Genomic DNA, 23,802 nt, shown 5'->3' with positions numbered 1-23,802 from the left:
CCAACTACTGCTCAGTTGGAGTCATCCGCCACATTCAAACCATCTTATAACAGCAGTCCCAACAAGTACGAAGTTGAATTTGAGCTATGTTAAGTTGTAAAAGCTCCAAAATTACGATATGTATTTACTTTCGGAGAATCGCCTATATTACAGTCACTCAAAAAACAAATTGTAGCGCGTTTGAGGATATGAAACTATTATCAGTCTCATCAATCCCGTTAATTTAGTGTTTAGTTGGTATGTTGGAGTATCGTCTGTTGTGGAGATGCTAAAGACCTATGTAAAGACGAGGGCTCTAACAAGTATTATGAAGAAGTTATTGGTATTATGGAAGTTATAAAGTCCAACTTTGAGCTGCATAATGGTTTTCTTATAGTGTGATTTAGTGAATAACAACTTATTGCTTTCAAAAGTTCCTAGTTCTTGCATCTTCGAAAACGGATAACCTTTCTTATCCAACCCATTCATTTTGCAGCCCAGCCCACATAATTCTTATGTGATATCATTTTGGGTTTTCCTTTGTCCCGACTCTACTAGGAGATGAGAATTCTTTACCTATTGTCGATGTTGCTGCAAACTTTTATCATTAAACGGGATCACGGTATCAACTATTCACAAGGACCACAACTATAGTCGTTTACACTTTACAGAGAAAATCTAGGATATGCTTTTATGAGGCTGCACTGCTAAGTTAAATGCTGAATGAATAGTAGTCATTGAATACTCAACAAAATGCTTTGCTTTTATAATCCTTATATACAAACACGAATCTATAGTACTATTCTGCAGCTACAACCTACGTGAACAACATGGCCTTACAGTAACCACAACAACAACATGGCCTTACAGAGAACTCAATCCTTCATACAGTAGCAAGAAATTAACAACAGATTCTACCAGGCAGCTGAGCGAAAACTTCAAATGATCACTAGATGCGATACACTCGGGAATAACCTTTCCAAAACTTTGTTTCCACCATCAAAGTGCTCGAGCAAGAGTTTTAAACTCAGTCAAGCAAGACTGGAGTGTCTTTTGGCGCTTCTGGAGTGACTGCCGCTCGTTTTGTAGTAGATCAATGGCACCAGGGACAATAAACATGTCCATGAATTTGTCATCATTCACAGCAAACAAATCCAGACCAAGTGCCAGAACAAGCCGATCCCGACTGCAGGGATAAGACAGAAGTAACAACTCATTATAACCCTTTTAAACTAATACATGTAAAGAATATATTCCAATGAAAAAGCAGGTATTGATTTGATTTGGCACAAGGGATCTAGGAGCTAGGCTACTTCGCGCACTCTCTAAGACCCTAATTCTAAGCTAAAAGCCTAAATCTAAGTGAAATTGATTAAAAGAAAGGTCAAGGGTAATTCTCTAACCTCTACTCTCTAGTATATACAAAAGGCCTCTGCAGCAATTTAAAGTATCTAGCCATATCAAAGCAGACAAACTATAAGTCTATAACAAAAGAATGCTAGTAGTTTCGTACAAAAAGGAAAAACATTAAAACAAAGCGAATCTGGAAATGCTGGAGTATTTAACCAGTGGATTTTTTTTTCTCACTTTTATGGGAAACCACTTTTATGAAAAACATTAAAACAAAGACAACAAAAACCACAATTTCTGATTTGCAAAAGTAAACTATAACTAAATGAAATGGAAATTTCAAGATCAGCAAGTGGAATTAAGAATATTTCAAATTCTAAGAACGAGAAAAAAAAAGGAAATCAAACTCAGAGGCTTTCCCAAGTAAGACAAAAGTCAAAACACTTCACTCTACTGGTAATCTTAATTTTAACTAGGTCTCATACTAAAATAAATGTAGCAAAAGCAAACAACAAATCACGCTATAACCTCAATATGTTGCTTATTATGACACAGGGAAAGTAAATACTGGGGGGAAGCTGAAAAGGTGGGCTTAAAGGTATGTATCAAAATGCAACTCACCAAGGGGTTAGGAACCCAGAATTCAGAGCTGAGGCTACATTTCTCTCAACAAGAACTTCGCGTATGCGTGCAAAATGCTGTGCAGCAGATGAACAGATTTCTGAATAAGGCGAGCCTGATCTTAAAGCATCATCACCATTTCCAAAGAGAAGAGCACCCCCATTTTGTGCTCTTACATTGTCAAAATATTTGTTATTGCCTGCCATTCTTGATACCCGCTTTCTGGGTCCAATATCAATGCCATTTCCAAGATCCTTCTTTGCAGCACCATCACAGGGCTGATCAGGTGATGGGGTCTCAGGCACAGTCATTTGGCATTCTCGAAGAGAATCTCTGGCCTCTGAACCTTTTCCTGGTGTTGTTTGCTGTGCATTCTTTTCTGGAGGGATATTCTCCTGATCTATCATTGTCACATCAGACAACTCTAGTAAAAATGAATTGACTGAGGATTGGTTAGATCTGACAAAAGAGGTTGCACTGGAGCCATAGCCTCCTTGGAAATCATTCTCATAACCAACCAATGAGTATGGACTTGTAACCGAGTCCAGGTGGTGGCGGACTAGTTGCTTGCACTGTTTAGATAGATCTTTTACAAAGCGATTGTAAGCCTGCCTTAGAGCAGCATGAAAACCAACATACCCATCCATATTTCCTGATTTCCTCCCATCTAACACAGTGAACAAAAAGGCCACAGTTTTGATATCAGAAAAACATAATTGATGAATATGCAGGAAGCTCAAATTACAATGCACATTGAATACACATTCTTAACTAGTTCCACAGCATACCATCCCCTTTATGTGTATTTCAGATTCCAAATTACCTATTTACTTCCCTAAGCTGAGAAGGAAAAGAGTTCAAAAACAAAACAAAAAAAACTGTACCAACTTGTTCACAACTCTTTGGGGTCACTGATAAACGGAAGAAGACTAATAATTAAAAGGAAAAAAGAGAAGAAAAAGTTTAATAGCACATATAACTACTTACTTTCTGAATCACGGTAGCGAGTCCGTTCTAGAGCAAGCTCAAAGAGATTTCCCAAAACAAAAGAAAGCCGATCACATGCAGTGTCAAGAAGAGGAGCAAGCCATGATCGGGCAGCAGCACGTGCAATCTCTGCAGCTGCCTCTGTCACCCCTCTACCCCCACCTCTGCTAGCATGGGCAAGTAGTATATTTGCTACCTGTTAGAAGAAGACTTTATAACTAACCTGTCTACATATAATCAAAATCAAAACTTCTAAGCTAAATTGCTTTAGCAGCAAGAGCATACCTTCTCCCTCGACACTGGAGGGCATTCAATTGAATATGCAGCACAGTGGAATTCATGCATCACCCTTTCAAATGCAGCTCCTCCATACAGTCGAAGAGTAGCATTGGGAGGCCTTATATCTGCTGTAACACCAGGCCAACCCCCAATACCACTTTCTGACCGCTCATCAAAAGTTGTTTTTCCCCATTGCTCGGGGGCAGGATCTGCTGCTCCATCAATCAAAGCCCCCTTCAACATTTATCAATAACACAAACCAAAATAAACATTTATCAATAACAGGGAACTTCAACAAGATTATACCTATAAAGATTAGAATTAATTAGAAGTTTAAAAGAGATTAGATTAATTTAGAATATAATTCAAAGATAATGATTGCCAAGGAAGATACTTGTCAATAGAACTGAACTGAAAATTTTGATAAAATTCCCTGACATATACGTATTATGGATTATCCAAAACAATACGAAAACTTATTCATACGTAAAATAAATAAATAAATAAAGTAACAAACAGGTAAAAGAATCAATTTAAGATTTTGTGCTAAATCTTAGAAGTTTTGACTAAGATTACCCACCACATGATTGCTTATAGAAGCTGTGTACAACATTGCAGATCTTCTAAGCTGAGAAACATCAGAGGTGGCCTGTATTTTTGAATCCATCGTGGCTAGTTCGGTAGTGACTTGACTGCAGCGCTCTTCAAGCAAAGCAAGAGTAGCTGGGGCAGCTTCTTTATACCTTTTTTGTAGTTCAGACTCCAAATATTCTCTCAAAGAGCCAAAACCAATGTAAGGCCTAAACTTTTCTTCATCAAATCCTCCCTTCACACCTTCACGCAGATGTCGTAGAACTTCTGAGTCTACCTGAGATATTTGCTTGCGGAACTCGTCATTTGAAATGGTATTCCTATCCTTTGGCAAGGCAACAAAATATGGGTGAGTGTTATCTCCAAGGTAACCACTTGCACTCAGATAGCGGTCCACTTCCCACCGGTCAGAAAATTCCTGCATATGTTACTTTACAATCAAAATCAATGTTTCAAACAAGATAAAATCTAGTTGAGTACTTTATATGAGGCAACTGAAATAAGTTTTATCAGTGAACTATTCGATCTTTCCATTTTTTACCAACATTATGTACCATACTGTAGATATGCTGAACTGGTCATACCTTTAGACGATTATCAAATTTCGAGACAACAATTATAGTCCTTTTAAATGTTGGATCAATTTCACGAATGGAATCCAACCACAAGGATGAGCACCACTCCACACTACTTTGTTGAAGGAAGAGGAGAATGCGATGGGGAGGACTAGCCAATGACTTCACCATCGAAAGAATTTCTTCAGGTGTCCTTTCAGGTTCTCCTTTCTTCGCCTGCCAACAATATTTCACACCCTCAACCCAAATCTAAATATCTCACGTTTAAGTTGCAGCATCTCAAACTAAAACTCACCTTAAGAACAAAGCCTGGAGTATCAATAATTGTTAGATTTGGACAATGAGCATATTCCGCTCTCATCACAATTGGCTTGGAAGAAACTGCAGTTTTAGTCTTCTTCAAAAGCCCATCTGTTCTGGACTTTATAACATCCGCAATTGCAGATGGCAACACGATCGGACTTCCATATTCTTCAGAATCCTCCTCCTGTTTTCAAAACGCTAACAATAAGTAAGTTTCTAGATTAAACCATCATCTACAGCAGAAGTAAGAGACACTCTAGTGAAGGAAAACCAAGATAATACACAAATACAAAAAAAAGAAGTCACCACCACAGCCAGACACCCCTAAAACGTCAAATGTGCAGTGCAAGAACAAGTTTCCCTTGTCTCTTTTAGGTCTTACTTTACCACGGATACGAACAAAAAGAGCAAATTGAACACAATTCTCAAACAATCCTGCCTAACATTCTAATCTTGTTACATTAACATCCTAAAATCCAATCCTTCAGCCATTCTTCAGCAAATTTTTTCTTCTTTGCCATAACTAGTTTCGTATTCCAGATTTCCGAAAATCACAAGGCCTTAAAATTAAATTCAAGTTCTCCTCATCAATTATCTGCAATTTTAGCCCAATCCACTAAAAAACCCTAGAACAACATCCTAACTCCTAAGACCACAAAATGTCAGGGCAAAAACCATGAAATTGCACAGGAGAAAAAGGAAATGACCTGGAATCGGCACCGGGGCTCGAGAGCGGTGGGGTCGTGGATCATCTGGAGAATGAGAGGTCTGCGAGTCCCCATCTCGACCTCGCGGACATTGAATCGAAACCCTAAGAGAGCTTCGAGGAGGGAGCTCTTGCCGTCGGATTGGCCGCCGAGGGCGACGATCTCGGGGATCGGGAGCTTCTCGCCGAAGGCCACCGTGGCTGCTTGGAGGCGGTTGTAGGCCTCGAACCGGGACTTGGAGTTGGAGAGGGAGGAGAAGGACGACATGTCGTTTGCGGCGGTGGAACTGGGGTGGGGGTGTTTCCGGGAGTGGGATGATTTGTCCGATGGGGTTTTGGTTGGTGTGGTGAGGAAGGCGTTTGTGGTGGCCATCGGAGGGAGGGAGAGAGAGAGAGCGGGAAGGGAAGGAGCGTCGGGGTTTTGAATTTGAATTTTGCCTTTGAGAAATGAAGCCTACGTTAGGGATGATCTTGCTGGTTGGGTCGGCCGGGTCGCGGCTGGGTTTGGGTTAGTGGGTTTTGAGACTTTGAGTCCAATGTTACGGGCCACTTGAAATAAGTTCCCATCTTATTTATTTGATGGTCTGGTGGTGGTCTAGGTCAATAGGAACAATATATTTTGGATAAAAATGAATATATGGAAACAAAAAAATAACGACAGAAATAAGTGGTTACTACGTGCACGTGGACTAATCACATTAACCCGGATCACCTGAACTATATATTATTAATATCTCCCTTAAGATGGTAGGTAACTTGTAATATTACAAGTTCAGTTCATACCCATTAATACAATGAGTCTTTTTTTTTTTTTAAGAATCATATGATTTTATTGTTTACCATCGCCAGAACAGCACACACATTAAGGAACCATCACCGATTGATAATTTTGTGAAAAAAACCATGAACTCAATAGAGAGGAACCCTACCTCTTAGGGTTTCATGCACACTGGAGGTCGTGACCGATTGCGTCCAGCACCGGCCTCGGCTGGGTGAGAAGGTTCTTGGAGGTGGATTTGTGTGATCGTGGTGTTTCAGTGTTTGTGAAGTACGTAAGGTGCAGGTTGCGGTGCGGCAACGGCCCCTCAACGTTGGTGATCCGGGTCGCTCTCAGGTTGCAACGATTTAGTGGGTTCTGGGGATTTTGGAACCGGGTTGAGAGACGACTGACCTGTGGGAAGGTGGTGTCGGCGATTTGATTGGGTCTTTCTGCATTGGTTCTGGTTGTGATTAACTAGTGCGGGTTGTTTCTTTCGGCCGGCGAGTTCAGAGAAGAGGCAACGGTACTTGAAGGATTCCTGCCTGATAAAGTGGTGGAAAGGCCGACCTCCAGAAAGCTTGGCAGGAGGCGCAGAGATTTCATCTCCTTGCTAGCTCGGGTTTGGCCTGGGCCTGGGCTTGGGACTTGGCTTTTGGGCTTGGTCTCAGGTTTTGGGCCATTGAGTTTTTAGTCTAGGTGCTTTATTTAGATTTTTGTCTATGCTAGTAGAAGCTTCTCCAGAAGCCTTTGTAGAAGTAACTTGCTCTCTCGTGCCACAATGTCGTGCTTGGCATAGTAGCGTTAGATAGAATAGTTTGCCTACAAGGTGAGTTGATTTTGTTGGCATAGACTACTCAGAGCTTACATTGTCTATTTAGAGTAGACTACTCGTACTATTCTTTGACTATAATCAAGGGTCATATTAATTAATTTATGAACTCTTTACCTCAAAAAAAAAAAAAAAAACAGCACACACATCAAAGACTAACACACAAAGAAATTCTATAGCAAAAATATTGCTACCATTAACATTGACACTCTGGATCATATTTCGAAAGTGCACAGTAGTCCAGTGAAGACCCAAATTAGGATGACAACGCAAACCAAGAAAAATGGCCTACTCCATCTCTAACCTTAATGGTACGTACTAGTTCTATCGCCGATAAGAATTGTTGGTCACACACACAAGGCATTAAAGGCAACAACGAAATGATGATGGTAGCTACAGAGATTCTCGATGAAAGATGAAGTCATTGAAGGTCTAGCATATGGCAATTAGGGTTGAGGAGAGAATTCGCTGATCATTCTAATTATCTTCATATTAACATGGTGGAATTGACAAAGGCGTTCCGTTTTTTTGGCTAAAATCGACCATCGAACTGCCTTATTGGTTAGTAGAATTCTAAAAATGAGATGGACAAAACCAACAAACTCGTTTCAATGCAGGTCAGTTTCAATTCCCTTTGGAACGTTGAGGTTGATCAATTTTTCCAATTTTAAGCAACCGATTATAGAAAAATAGTATCGTTGATGAGGTTGAAGGTAATAGCTACTTCAAAGTTGGACTTGAATGTGAATACGGAGCAAAGTTTAAACTACAATTTCCGTATTGGAGATACAAGAAATGGGAATTTAGGGTTTACTCTTGGGTTGATGATTGGCGATGACAAATAGTATCGTTGATGAGGTTGAAGTTTAAAAAAAAAGACATAATTGCCAATTTGCTACAGTAAGTTTTCAAAATTAACCAATCTGCTACCCTAAATTTTATTTTAGTTAATTCACTACCCTGTTGTCAAATTTACTACTTTTTTTTAGTAGAACCGATAACTTTATTTATCAATCGTAACATTACAAAGAGACATATCACATAGTGGCCCGTAAAAATAAGCCTCACACACATAACATTACACTTACATACGTTTGTTCGCTCATAATTAAACCCATAAAAATTACAGAGTACAAAGCAAAGGAAAAAAAAATTAGAATACCCATACTCCAATTTGACATAGTCAAGTCAAAATGACTGAATGAGTTTTCTCATTGATCAGTTTGTCAAGTCGAGCCTGCTGCCAGGTAACGTTTAACACCTTAATTGTTGATTTTCTGTCATTAGAGAGTGAATGCTTCCCGGCATAAAGGGCCCATACAGTATAATAAAAGAAAGCTAAAACGCTTTTCTAACTATGTTACCATCGAATAATAAATCAGATGACACTATGTGTCGTCATGCCACTAGGAGGTTGCGACCAATTGAAAGAAAAAACAACAATAATAAAGTAAATAAAAACAATAAAAGTAATAAAGACGATAGAAAACTGAAACTAGGCAGGGCCAAAGAAATGGGCCCAACCCCAAGCATCCACCAACGGTGGAAAGAGATCGCGACCCAATAGCCGAGCCTAGCCCAACTTTTGCAGGGCCACCCCCAACGTACCAAGGCTTGTGTTGCACCACCATCTTTGCCGGACCGCTGTCGTCGCACCATCATTCTCGTCCCTTCAGCAAGCAACTGCACAAATCCTAACCACCACCCTCCCCATATCGGATCTCAAACAACCATCAAAATAAGTTAATCAATGTTTGTACAAAAAAGGATGAATTAAAATAAGTTATTGTGATAGAAGAGTTGTAAATTGGCTAATTTTGAATACTTAGGGTAGTAAATTAGCTTAAATAAAACATATGGTAGCAAATTGGTTCATTATGAAAATCTAGGGTATCAAAATGACCGAAAACAAATTGACAAAAAAAAGAAGTGACAGCCTAACAGGTTTGGAATGGAGGTCGTCGGGATCTAATTAGTAGAGAGTGAAGGGGCTAAAGTGAGAACGAAAATGACTTCATCTGGAGATCAGTATGCAGTAAATAATTTATCCAGCATATAATTAACCCAATTTTATGTGTTTGCCCTACCAATTACCATCCATTAACCCGATAACCGGCCACCCACTAAAAGCATGAGTAAATAACTTGATGCCCTATCTCCCGTCATCTCTTTGAGCAGAATGTGGAAAATGGAAATCCATGCCAGCACCGACCCAATCGTCTCCAAAATAAACCTTGGAGAACCAGCTCATGTTTCTCATAAATGCCGGAACATGATGAATACGAAATATTGTTTGACATACTCTCTTCTAATATAGAAAAAAAAGAGAAAAGTTCATATGATACAGCTACTTCCTGTTCCTCCATCGTTTCTCTTTCTGAAATACTCTCTTTCTTTCTGTCCAACTGATTTTACAAAAAAAAAAATAGAAAACGATAACTTCCAGAGTAACAGAAATATTGTTGTAATTTTGTCATGTCACTTCCACCATCAAAAGAAGACACATGAGTCCTATCAAAGTCACCTTAAAAAATTGGTACCGGAAAAAGGATCACCTTAAAATTTGGAACCATATTTGTCTCACCGATGTCGATCTCTTTCGAGACTTTTTACACCTTTTACAATTTACAGACGCCATGCTACTGTCCTTAATTTGTATTCTCCAAGTCTTCCGGAAGGCTACCCAGAATCGAAGACAGAATTTCTTTCTTTCATGGCAAGTAAGGGACTGTGGTCTCCTGTGGATGGCGACAATATAATAATTCACCATAGGTGATCGATGGCATGATGTCATTATTCTTGATGAGGATAATGATAGTCGAATTTTGTAGTCTGGTAATTTGAGGTAGAATTTTATGCAAGTATAAACCCTAACCTTTTGTCAAATGATCCAATTTATAAGCATGTAGATTTGTTAGAATTGAGGAGAACTTTTGACAAGGTGTTCAAGTGTTTCAACAAAGTTTTGATGCTCTTGCAGTTATATATGGAGACTTCTTATATCCTATCGATCCAAGTATACCAATTTCATTTTGTAGAGGCTATAGTCCAGGGTTCTGATTGTATAAATTAACGTTCTCACTCTATAACATACTGCATGTTTTGCATATACACATGTATAAACACTCTAAAGCTAACCACATTTTTCGTTCCACCACCTTAAATACTATGCTTTCGTATATAAAATTGCTTCATTTGGTGTTGGCGCCTCTATTTGTTTTGGAACATCGAACAAGAATTTATCAAACAATGAATGTGGTTTTAGAGCAAATCGTGACCTACAAATTTGCTGTACCATTTGAACCGTATAAATACATCATTCAAAACGATATATAATACAAAAGTACGCAAGTCCGCCATATTCTGGCCATAATTTAACTATAGAAAAGAATTGGTCATACATACACTAATAAATCTGTGATATAGTCTGATAGGTGAGTGCTAGTATCACATGGAGACATATGACACTATGATCTAGCAAGCCAGAATAAGAGTAGGTGATTGGGTCAACACGCGTAATCTCGGTCTGATTTGGTCAGAAAACTAAGGCATGCAAAGGTTCTGCCATACAGCCGTAGTTGTCAACCCTCTAAATAGAGCGGTCCTGATTTGTTTATTCGTATACACGAAACCTCGACCAGCCAAGCAAAACTGGACACGTCAACAATAATTGGATCGGTAACGTGACCACTTGTGACTTTAACGCAGTATCCGCCGAAGTAGAAGATCACCTACACAGTGGATCTGTCACTTTGCGTCCGTCCATGAACAAGCACATCGATTTATTAGCTCTGATATATGTCCACCATTAATCTGATATTCTTTTATTTTCTGCTAATTTTGACTTTAAGTTGGTTTATTGATATTTCCCGGAAGTCATTCGTCAACTACTCGCTCTTCACGGATGAAGATGCCTTGAAAGACTTTTTGCAGATTTTCTGAAAGTAAATGTAGATTGTGTTGTCATGGCGTCTGATAAATTTGCACTCTGTTGGTGTGGTCATGTGTGATCAAAATTTGTAACCGGATATAATAAACAAGTTCAAAACATCTCTTATGATAAAAAAATTTCTTTATTGGATCAATACATGCATTTCTATGTGTGTCTCTTCTTCCTACTTCTGATAATTCCCACCAGGTTAAACACATATTGTAATTGGGTCATCTCTTACTCAAATACATGTTTAAGGAGTATATTAGTCAAATAGAACGAAAGAATAAGAGATTGAGAATTTTCTGATGTATTGATCTTCTCCAAAGATGGAGTACATATACAAAGTATACACATTCCTAATAGGAAACTAATTACACCGTGATATTCTCCCCTTTAACTACATGATATCCTCCTTAACTATACAATCCTAATTATACTACAATTCCTACAATTATGGAGAGTGACTCACGCCAACACTCCCCCTCAAGTTGGAGCATACAGATCATGGATGCCCAACTTGTCAAGTGAGTCACAAAACGCCTTGCGAGAAACTGCATTTGTAAGAATGTCCGCCAACTGCTCCTCAGTAGGAACAAAGGGAAACATAATGATCTGTCCATCCAGCTTTTCTTTAATGAAATGTCGATCTACCTCCACATGCTTCGTGCGATCATGCTGAACAGGATTGTGAGCAATTTCAATTGCAGCCTTATTATCACAATAAAGCGGTATAGCCTTTTCCTGCCTGAACCCCAAATCCCTCAACAGATTTCTCAACCACAACAACTCACAAAGTCCTCGGGCCATTCCTCTATACTCTGCTTCTACACTAGAACGAGCCACCACCTTTTGTTTCTTGCTCTTCCAAGTAACCAAGTTACCACCCACAAATGTGAAGTAGCCCGAAGTAGACCTACGATCTGTAATATTACCTGTCCAGTCCGCGTCTGTGTACCCAGAAACATCCAAGTGACTGTGTTTTGAAAAGAGTAATCCCTTCCCTGGAGCAGACTTTAAATACCGCAAAATACGAAATACAGCATCCATATGAGTCTTACTGGGATTATGCATAAACTGACTCACCACACTAACAGCATAGGCTAAATCTGGTCTAGTGTGGGATAAATAAATCAACCGGCCAACTAACCTCTGGTATCTTGCTTTATTCGTAGGTACTTGATCCAAGTACTCTGCTAACCGATGGTTTTGCTCAATAGGAGTATCAACAGGTTGACAGTCAAGCATACCTGTTTCTGCCAGCAAGTCGAGAACATACTTCCTCTGACTCAACACAATACAATCCTTCCCACGAGCAACTTCAATTCCCAAGAAATATTTCAAATTACCCAAATCTTTCATCTCAAATTCTAAAAATAACTGACCTTGTAACCTTTGAATCTCCTCAAAGTCATCACCTGTCACAACCATGTCATCAACATAAATAATCAAGGCAGTTACTTTACCACACCGATGTTTAAGGAACAAGGTGTGATCTGAATTGCTTTGCCGGTAGCCAATTTTCTTCATGAACTTGGTGAACCTGCCAAACCAAGCTCTGGGAGACTGCTTCAAACCATAAAGAGATTTTTTTAATCTGCACACCACCTGCTCTCCAGTAGAAGTACCATATCCAGGAGGCAAATCCATATAAACCTCTTCATGCAAATCACCATGCAAGAATGCATTCTTAACATCAAATTGTTGTAAAGGCCAATCAAGATTAGCAGCTAACGAAAGAAGTACCCGAATTGTGTTAATTTTGGCCACTGGAGCAAATGTCTCATCATAATCCACTCCATACTTATAGCCTTTAGCCACTAGTCTTGCCTTGTACCTGTCCACCGATCCATCTGAATTGTGTTTCACAGTATACACCCACCGACAACCAACTGTCTTCTTCCCGGGTGGTAATGATACTAGATCCCACGTACAATTCTTCTCAAGAGCATCCATTTCGACTGTCATTGCTTGCATCCACTTCTCATCCCTCATTGCATCCTGCACTTTACTAGGAAGAGACACAGAAGATAATTGATTCACAAAGGCTACATATGGTTTAGACAGCCTATGGGTCGACACATAATTAGCAACGGGGTATTTAGCTTTGGCATTTAGAGTAGGTTCATAGTGTTTCGGGGGTTGACCACGGGTGGAACGACTAGGCAGAGTTTTGGTGGGAACAATATCTGACATAGAAGAAGGAACACTAGTTGACACAGAAGGGGTATTAGATAAAGAAGGATTAGAACATACCTCGGGTGATGATTGAGCAGGCGAGACCACTGAAGGAGAGGGAGAGACAGAAGAACTGTTCAAAACGGCATTGGTGACATCGGGAATTTCATCGGAAACAGAATCAGAAACTTCCTCTTCAACTGACCGGTCAGACTGATCCGGTAGACTGGTCAGTAGCTGACTACCCAAATTCTCTTCTCCATTCGGTGGGCTACTGTCCTGTTTTTCAAGTTCCGTTCCAAAACACTCCAGCCTTGAGAACTCGGATGCTAGTCTCCCATCTTGCCCACTAAACAAATCTTCATAATAACAAGACTTCTCCCCCTGACGAGGAGTCACAGGAGGCAAAAAATAACATGCATCTTCACTGAACGTAACATCCATGGTGACATAAAACTTCTGGGATTGAGGATGATAACATTTGTAACCTTTCTGATGAGAACCATACCCTACAAACACACACTTAAGGGCTCTAGCATCCAACTTTGACCTCTGATTCTTATATAGATGAACATAAGCAATACAACCAAAGACACGAGCAGGAAGAGTATTAGAAGATGGAATAGAAACATAGTTAGACAGGACCTCAAGTGGGACACGACCTTGAAGAGGGACAGACGGAAGACGATTGATTAGATGCGAAGCACACAATACGGCCTCTCCCCAAAGATACTTAGGCATGTTAGCACTAAGTAGAAGAGACCGAGCCATGTCCAGAAGATGACGATTTTTCCGTTCAGACACCCCATTTTGCTCAGGTGTCTGTGGGCATGAAGTTTGATGTATGATGCCATGGTGTTGGAAATATTCATGAAAAGAATGATTGACAAACTCACCCCCATTATCGGAACGAAAGACCTTAACATGAGCATCATATTGAGTACGAACAAGCTTATGGAATGCTGTAAAAGCAGAGAAAACAGAATCTTTGGACTTAAGTAAAACCACCCAGGATAATCGAGTAAAGTCATCAATGAATAACACAAAATATCGCATTCCAGAAAGGGTAGAATGTTTAGAAGGACCCCATACATCTGAATGAATTAACTCAAAAGGCATAGTACTAGAATGAAAACTCGAAGGATAACTAGACCTATGACTCTTAGCCAAAGCACAAGTTTCACAATGCAGGCTAGACTCACTAACTCCCAGAAACAATGAAGGCATGGACTTCTTCATAACTCCAAAAGATGGATGACCCAAACGCCTATGCCACAACCAAAGCTCACTTAATCTGTCAGAATTCAATGTCAGGGCTAAAGGCTGTTCCGGTGCTTGTGTTGGCTCTGCGTACATACAATCCAAGTGAAACAGTCTCCCCCTCAGGTCTCCCTTGCCCATGATCACCCTGGTGCACAGATTCTGAAAAATAACATACATTGGATAAAAGGTTACAGAGCATTTATTTTGTGACCCCAACTGGGATACAGACAAAAGATGATGAGACAATGAGGGTACATAAAGCACATCATGCAATACAATGGATGGTGTAACCTGAACAGACCCAATACCTAAGACTGGAAAAGACGCACCATTCGCATTAGAAACATGGGATATAGAAGGGGATGACATAGACATAAAGAAGGACTTATCATAGGTCATATGGTCAGACGCACCAGAATCAATTATCCATGTATCACTACCAGTAAAGTCAGCAACATGTAAAGCAACACCAATTTTACCTCGAGTTCCCTTAGTCAAGGAAACATTACCCTGTGAGGGATCTTGCCCTGCAATGCCGTAGAAGTCAGGTTCTGGCACCAATTGGACTGCCGCTTTGCCTCTTTGACCACCACCACGTCCTCCACGTCCTCCAGTATTATTGCCTCCTCTCCAACCAGAGTTGTTGTAATTAAATCTTCGCAGCTTAGGACATTGATTCTTGAAATGGCCAACTTCCTTGCAATAGTTGCAAGCCATTTGATTATAATTCTGGTTCTGCTGATATCCCTGATTCCGTGGCTGATACTGACTCTGAGATGGAACTAGGGTAGAGTTCCCAATCTGAGGTTGAGGTGGAGGTGTAGCATGGATTGCTAAACCAGAAATTTCAGAATGAAGGTTCTGAGCAGCAGCCTTATTACCTTCATCTCTTCGGATATAGGCAAAAGCTTGTTCCAATGTAGGTGGAGTTGCAAGACGCAATAACTCATTCTTTGCCCCTTCAAAGTGAGGGTCCAGGCCAGCAAGAAAAATATGGACACGCATCTTATCCTGCTCAGTCCGATAGGAATTAATATCAACTTCACAAGTCATAGGACTAGGGTTTCTCTGATCAAGCTCCTGCCAAATTGTCTTCAAATTCGCATAAAAGGTTGCAACAGGCTGTCCACTCTGAGTTATTTTGAAAGCTTTGACATTCAATTCATGAACACGAGCAAAGTCACTCCCATCATAATATGTAGCAGCAACAGAATCCCAAATTGCTTTGGGAGAATCATAGTTAGCAAATAATCTCATTACCTCCGGAGTCATAGCCTTGAGAAGAATTCCCATCACATTAGTATTTGTCGTATCCCATTCATCGGCTTTTGGTCCTGCAGCAGGTCGTGCTGCACTACCGGTAACATAACTCCACTTTCCAATCCCCTGAATATGGATCTTCATAAGCCTCTGCCATAACTGATAATTGGTGCCATCGAGCTTTACACCAAAACTTGAATTATCTGTCACATTCTGAACAATCACAACCTCACGGGCCACAGAGTTCACCCCTCCATCCTGAGATCCTCCAGTATTCCCGTCAGTAAGAGTCAGATCCACCATTTTTTTTTTTTTTTAGACCCTACAAATTGTAATAAAAAGAATACCAAAGAACCAGGATGGATATGGACGGACACAAGAACAAAAAGGATGAACTGATGGACAAAGGATGAAATCGACTTGTAGAAGCAAAAGAACCAATTCACGACTTGCAGAAGCAAAAGAACCAATTCAACAAAAAAGAACCAAGGCAAGAGAATCAACTGACCAAAAGAACCAAGTCAACCAAATCAAAAAGGACCGAATCAAAAGAACCCTATATTTGCAGCGGAAAGAACAAACCGAGTCCGAATGGATCTCGGCTCTGATACCAAGTCAAATAGAACGAAAGAATAAGAGATTGAGAATTTTCTGATGTATTGATCTTCTCCAAAGATGGAGTACATATACAAAGTATACACATTCCTAATAGGAAACTAATTACACCGTGATATTCTCCCCCTTAACTACATGATATCCTCCTTAACTATACAATCCTAATTATACTACAATTCCTACAATTATGGAGAGTGACTCACGCCAACAATATTGAATATTTCAGTTCTATCTTAATAAGATCATGCTCTTGGATCTCAGAGTTTGAACAAAGAAAAGCTTAATTACATAAGGGTGCCAAACTATATATATATTATACTCTTGTAGCACAAGCTCATGCAGATCGATCTTAAAGCATTTGCTATTAAACAAGTAAATAATTAAATTCTTAATTAGTCGAGTATGGGTAACGTATACATACATTCAAAACCTGCAAACCCTAATTTGAGGGTGGCATTGAGACAACAAATCTAAGGCTCTTCCCATGGCGGAGAATTTGGAAGCCACCCCTCTTTAGTCAAGTATCTCATGTGCTCCATTGCACTAATTATTAATGCTCAACTCTAATGGCATGGGATTATTCTCATAGCTTATTAAACTAACATATCTCCATTAAACAGAATTTTGAGAATGTACTTAATTAGTTAATTAAATTGATATTTTATGAGAAGTTTGCACCTTAAAATACCCACCTTCCCTTACTTTACACTCTTGTAGCCAATACTCATTTTGGAGAGAATGGCAAACTTCCTGAAGCTCACCACCATTCTCTCCCTTATGGTTTTGGCTTTGCTCCTAGCTTCGCAATACCCAATGGCCTTCTCGTCCGAGCTCGAGGACGAAGACGACGAGGAGTACGTGCTCGATGCTCCGAATCCGAACTTCAGATCCAAAAGCAGGTTCTTGGCCAGCATTATCAAGAAAGGAGCGCATTGCGACCCCGTCAAGTACAACATCTGCAATGGGATTTCGGCAAACAATGGAACGAGCATTCTGCACTGCTGTAAGACTCATTGTCGTAACATTCTCGGAGACCGGAATAACTGCGGGAAGTGCGGGCGCAAGTGCAATCAGGGACAGCTTTGCTGCAATGGAAGTTGTACGTATGTTGCTTACAACGCCAATCACTGTGGCAAGTGTGCTAGGAAGTGCTCGGCTGGGGTTAAATGTGAGTCTGGATACTGTGGGTATGCTTAAACTATAGATTCGTTAATAAATATTGATTAATTACGTACGTGATGTTTGTGGTTATACTCACACGAGAAGCAGATTAGAGTGGACAGAATCGAACTCTTACCATGCATGTATAGAGGAAGATGAATAAGTGGTTTACACTGAACTGAGCTAGCTAGCTAGAAGATACAGCTCCCAAGTTTTGTATTTCTTTGCTGCGTGTATGCTTAATTAGCTATTTGTGTCACAATATATTAATAAGAACTCATGCAAGATACGTGCGTTTGAGTGTCTAGTGTTATTTTGATCATCTAATAACACCTCATACATTTTTAATTTTTACGAGGGGTTTTGTTCCTGTTTTGGATGTTTTCTTTATTATCTAATAAAGTTATCTTTCAACAAAAAGAAAAAGAGATTTATTTTGATCATCTAACTTCTTTGATAGCTACTCATTTGGTGTGTATGGATGAAGAAAATATAAGAGGGAATTTAAATGAAAATGAGGAATTCATAATTCCTAAACATGAAGTTAAAGTTGTGAGTTTGTTAAAGATGCTCTCACTGGGTGTGTGATCAATTGTGAAGCAAAACCCTATGAGAGCAGCGCCGCTCTTCCTCAACCCTAGCCCACCGAGGCTAGGCTATCTACCTCCGGCCACCAACAGCCGATCTCTAAGCCAGCCATGGCTCTGGCCATTACACAGCAACAAAGGATGGAATATGATGGTGCGGGTTCCGACTCAACACCATGGAAGTGCAGAGCAACCTGATTGCCCTCTGCCTATTGCTTTACCTGATCTGGGGAACCTAGTCTTCTCCGACGAAGGACGGAACAAGATCGATCAACCCCAAATCGAGGCACTCCTTGTCAAGATGATCTCGATCAGATCTGGCGCGGGGTGTTGGGATATGGGCGATCGCATTGGAAGTCTACTAGGATTGCGCCCTTGGCCTCTCCTCCATCATCGATGGCAACCTATTCCAATCTCTTTGTCATCGGACTCATTGAGCATGACGGCTACTGTCTCCTCCACGAGGCCAAGGCTAGGCCTCTCTCAATCCCAATTTGCTGCTGAAGCCCTGGTTTTAATGGGGACTGTGGATCGCTCTACTTCGTCCTGGCCAGGGACGTCAAGGCGAGGTGAGATGCTCCGCTTGGGCGCTGCCGGCGATGAAGCATGCAGAGATGGAGTGGGGCTCTCGATTGCGGTGGTGCACAGTGGTGGATGGCTCCTGCTCTGGTGGATGGTTTTAACGCTATCGGCGCTGGTGCTGTTGATTTGGCTGATCAAACTCCTCATCCAGCCTTTCTCGTCAATCTGGTTCCGATCAGATTCGATGTTCAATGGCTTGGGCGGGGATGTCCTGATGGTGCAACTGTCTCTGTGGTTGCACTTGGTGGTCGTCGCAGCGTCATGTGGCAGTGGAGTCCGAGGCACGGAGCTGCTAGAAGGTTGCGCGGCGCCGAGATTGGCTGGGCCTTTTGGGCTTGCTTACTCTTTTTGGGACTGGGATGAGGTCTTTGGGCCTTATCTTGGGCCTCATGAGGAATGGGTCAGCCTTCTAGGGCTGAGTCTCATTTAGGTTTTATTTACCTAGCCTATTCACTTGTCTTTGTAACATAGTTTATAGGCTTTCTTGAATAAGTGAGCATGGGTACCGTCAAATGATCGGACCTAATCTATGTATCGCTGTGGTTTTACCACAAACTCTTTATCTGCCCAGAGATGGTAGAGGGAGGATATGTAATGGTCCTTTCTGGCCTGAGTAATATTAATATATCGACGTGATATTTTTCAAAAAAAATAATTCCTAAACATGAATTACCTTGTTTGACATTCTAAACGTGGAAATTATAAATTTCTCTATGGAAAAAAAAAAATGAAGGAATTGATTGTCTGAATTCCTCACTTCAATTTCCATCAAAATATGTGTTTTTTTCTTCGAATTTCTTGCAAAGTTTCTTCTGATCTCTTTATTAGTTTCCAAAACAATATATATTTTTTTAATATTTTAGTTTGTTTTAAACTTTCTTAATTTATTAGACATCCCAATCTCTAAAAACTTACAACCAAACAATAGAAATTGCAACTAATGAAATTTTAATTGACGGAGTTTTAGATTCCATCATTTCAACATTTCTGAAGAATTAAAAAATTTCTCATCCAAACGCATTAAGTTAGTTTAAGAGGACAGTCTCAACAAAAAAAAAAAAAAAGTTTAAGAGGACTGTGATGTATCAAACAACTGCTTTATTAGATATACAAATCTCCCCCCAGGCGGAGAAGAACATCATATTAATATAGCAATTATATTTCAAGAAGTTTACTTTTTCAATTAAAACGAGCGCAAATTAATCCTTCAATCATCAACTACAAGTTTTGAGTGTATCACTTTAACACATTCTCCTATTAAAAATGTTTTCACCTTCCAAGTATTTTTACTCTATATAAACGGAAAGCATGTTTGAAAAGGTTGAACTCAATAAAATGCGAAAAGAACGGAAACTGCAATTACAATACGTCGTACTGAAGTTTTGGGCGCGTTTTAACTAACTATGCTCTCCCAAGTCTTCTAAACCTAAAAAGGAAATGAGTCTTTCGATTTGTCTCAACAGAATCATAGCCTCATAGGTTCACATTAGACTAGAGATTCATGCATTTTCAGTTGGTTGTACTCTCCCATGTCCCAAACCATACGTACAGTCACAATTTCTATAACTCAGTTACCTTATATTTGTCTTACATGATTTACTTATCATGCGCCGAACATGTATTATTGTTATCTTCCATCAGTGTAAAATTTGCTACTCAATAAATAGCAAGTATATATGGGTAAAAGAAAAGGGAATTGGTTTATAGAAATTTCCTTTAACAATTATAGGTCAAGCAAGACTAAACATGGGAGTCCTAAACAATTCAGATAGTGGAGGAAACAAGTATGGGTAAAAGAAAAGGGAATTGGTTTATAGGAATTTCCTTTAACAATTATAGGTCAAGCAAGACTAAACACGGGAGTCCTAAACAATTCAGACAGTGGAGGAAACTAAGAAAAAAATATATATAACTTATAGTTGTCGGGATTCGAATTTGCTCACCCCTAAGGAAGGAAACAAACTGCTAATGATATTGTTATGAACGAAACTCATTTTCCTACACAAAAAGAAAAGAAAAGGAAAACACGAATCCCAAGTTAATATCAACAGTAAAAGCATTGACAAGTAACTAACAAAACAACAGTCTATGTAAATTAATCGGACTTGAAAAGTATGAAAAATCAGTATTGAAACTACATAGGAAATTATTAATCGAAAACTACACAGAAAATTACTTAATTGAAAAAAAACTATTTAGGAAATTACTGGCATAGAATATCTAGATGAATTTATCAATATTTTGAGATATGGGTGGCTTCACAAAACTCAAGTGAACCATCCAAGTAGCCTAGGAGACTGTAAGACTTGAGTATTGTTGTAGAACGGATGGTGATAAGGATCGAAGAGCGGCTTGATCATGGCGTTCGGAAAAATCGGTTTGCTGCAAATTTGGCGTTCGGTGTCAGAATCTTAATTGTTATACCTTTTTGAGAAGGGAACGGCGCTAGGAACAAAACTAGTCGCTTTGTCACGAGGTGTAGGCTTTTTTGGGCTTTCGAGATCGTGAAACTGTAATTCATTATTTTTCAGCATTTTAGGTTTTCTAATTCGTTTTGGATTTGTTTTGTTTTAACCCATGGGCTTTAGGGTTTCATTGTTAGTTGCCCTAAGGTTCATTTTCTCATATATAAGTAAACTTTAAACGGTTGAAGAACCTATCTTTTATCATATTATCAATCAAATTGAGGGTTTTCTCATCTATCTCTGGTGAACTCCAGAATTCTTGTTTTAGGTTTATTGCTGGTAAACTTAGGTTACTTCTGACTGCGTAGTTTTCTATTTTCAATTTGAAGGGTACGAGATTGTGTACGTTCGAAAGCAAATCAAGCAATTCGGAGCTTGATGATGATGAATTCGGAGCAGCCATGGTTATTATTTGGAACTTGCAGGAGCTTAATTAGTTGGACAAAAATCACAGAATGAATATATGCGTGTATATCTGTGTGTACATATGGTGATTTGGTCCAAGTTGATTGGTTTGGGGGAGTTGGTTTCCTTCTCGGATTATTACTTCTTATAATTATCCTCGTAGTCCAAACTCCAAAAATGAAAAGAGTTAGAGTTTGTTTGATTATCTTTTCACTCTAGGACTGATTTTTATATTTCGATGGAGCAATAACTTCTAATATTTATTTTCCTATCAATTTTTAATATTTACTTACCGTCTACTAAAAAATGTAGTCGAGATTCTTTGTAAAAAAAACGTTTTTCAAAAATTTGAAAATAGTTTTTAGGATACCAAACATTATAATAGATTGACAGTTAGTTTTTGAGAATCGCGGTGTAGCTCTTGTTTTAGCTAGCCGAGCTTTTGTCAAGCATTATTCATTGGGCAACACCTTCTGGGTAAGATCAAGTCCGTACTACTTTTGCAAACATCTATACTTGACGAAACAAAGGGACTGAGCAAAGCATACACAACTTTAGTATCTTTTATGATGCTGCCTCATTTAAATGACTTGGTTTTCGTGCTTACCTGACATTCCATCATTGCGACCCGCTTGGAGCTTACCCTCAACTAATTTGTGATACTTGAGATAATGCTTATGGAAGCGATTTCTGGTCAAAGAGCCGCACCCTTAATAAAGCTCGAGTAAATATACTGCAACAAAAAATGAGCTCTTGGCCATTGTCTTTGTAGATAAGTTTGCTACCTTCCTGGTTCCCAAGTGGTGGCGTACTCGCACCCTTGAGGTACTTACTAGCCAAGAAAGAAGTGAAGCCGGGACTCGTAAGGTCAGTCCTCTTCAAGAGATTGACCAGAAAAGAAATGTTGCAGACGATTACATTTCAAGACTAGTAGATGGGGAAGATGATATGAGGATCCCCGTCAATTAATCATTCTGGATGAGCAATTGTCCGCTCTTACTTCTCAGGAGGAGCCATAATTTGTGCATACTGTGAACTAGTAAATAACCGACTAGAATACACAGATAAAGTTCTTAAGCATCGTGAAACATTAGGATTTCTACTGTGACTAGATGAGCAATGTACCCTTACACACAATAACCTTAGTCAACCCATTTGGACTTCAAATTAGCCTTTTCTTCTTCACCCCCATTATCATTCCCTGTAAACCTAACTTCCGATTCCCACCGTTTTCAAGGAGTTAGAGTTTCAAAATAAGGTGGTGCTTGCAAAGCTAGAAGTTCTGGGTTTGTGGAAAGTTTACAATAAAAAAACAGGAGAAAACTGAAGCACTTTTATGTACTAGTTGATGAAAAAGAAGTGTCCTAAAATCTGAAGCACTCTGTGATTTGTAATTGAAGTCAAGCTATTAGTGGCCATAAACACAGCAATGGCTATACAATATAAATAAGCTCCTGACAATGGATAGAGAAAAGTGTGTTGATCCATCCCTCTTTTTTTTTGGGTCTGAAATACCATATATATCCGTGTTCTTTATAGATATCCCACTACTTTTGAGTTATCTGAAATTTCTGTGACGTGATCACACCACCACACTCTAGTCTAATACAACGGTTAAGCGGAGGTCCATCTGTATCACCTGAGAGAGGTAATGCACAAGGATACAAAGACACCTCGCAAGTGACTTAAGAGGAGGTTTTTGGCATTCATAGGGAAGACGGATAACCCAAGTCACTGTCTGAAGTCACCGCCTCCCCAAACCAAAAGGAAAAGGGTGTTGGGATTCCCTGATGGGGTTGGGTGTGGGAAGACGGATAACCAAAGTTACTATCGTATGCTGTCTAAAGTGACGGCTTCCCCAAACCAAAGGGAAAGGGGTTGAGGCGTTGGTGATTCCCTGATGGGGTTGGGTTTGGGAGGCCAACCGGGAAAACCGAGTTAGTGAAATGCTATTTGGAACTAATGGAGGACCGAGTAAGGTTGCAAACACAATGCAAACGCAAATTGGGCAGGGTTCGAGTTGCTTCCAACAAAGGACTAACTTGCTGATTTTGTGTGATCTAGCATAACTGAGGAGGTGGAAGGTCTTTATTTTGGGTGTAATGAAATCACACCACCACACTTAATTTCTTTATATATCAAGAAATTATTATAGACAAGAAAACACAGAGGCCATGCATAAGTCCCTATAGTTTCTTTCACAACAATGGACAATATTTCAGACATGCCAAAAGGCCAAACAAAGGCAGACACCCTCATCAAAATTTTACCAAAAGCCTCCTATCAGGTTTGGTTCAAGTAAATTTTACCCAAAAAAATTTACAATGAAGCAACTTTCCTTCAACGGTAATGGATACAAGAATTTAGGATCACCG

The 23,802-nt window shown here is 39.6% G+C and overlaps 2 protein-coding genes across 2 annotated transcripts; one reads left to right on the top strand and one right to left on the bottom strand.

Moving 5' to 3' along the window:
- Window positions 1-693: 693 nt before the first annotated feature.
- Window positions 694-5,764, bottom strand: LOC133732415 (dynamin-related protein 5A). The gene is made up of 8 exons (XM_062159957.1): window positions 5,393-5,764; window positions 4,678-4,869; window positions 4,392-4,598; window positions 3,797-4,225; window positions 3,223-3,450; window positions 2,938-3,133; window positions 1,951-2,617; window positions 694-1,165 (listed from the first exon to the last, which is right to left on the bottom strand). The coding sequence occupies exons 1-8, from the start codon at window positions 5,762-5,764 to the stop codon at window positions 979-981; spliced, it is 2,478 nt and encodes an 825-aa protein (XP_062015941.1). The 3' UTR covers window positions 694-978.
- An 11,195-nt stretch (window positions 5,765-16,959) lies between these two features.
- On the top strand, window positions 16,960-17,739 carry LOC133728451 (protein GRIM REAPER). Its single transcript, XM_062155866.1, has one exon. It carries the CDS (start codon window positions 16,966-16,968, stop codon window positions 17,422-17,424), a length of 459 nt encoding a protein of 152 aa, XP_062011850.1. The 5' UTR covers window positions 16,960-16,965; the 3' UTR covers window positions 17,425-17,739.
- The last annotated feature ends 6,063 nt before the right edge of the window (window positions 17,740-23,802 follow it).

Source organism: Rosa rugosa, chromosome 2 (assembly GCF_958449725.1).
Source record: "Rosa rugosa chromosome 2, drRosRugo1.1, whole genome shotgun sequence".
Lineage (NCBI taxonomy): Eukaryota > Viridiplantae > Streptophyta > Magnoliopsida > Rosales > Rosaceae > Rosa > Rosa rugosa.
This window is presented reverse-complemented; position numbering and strand designations above follow the sequence as displayed.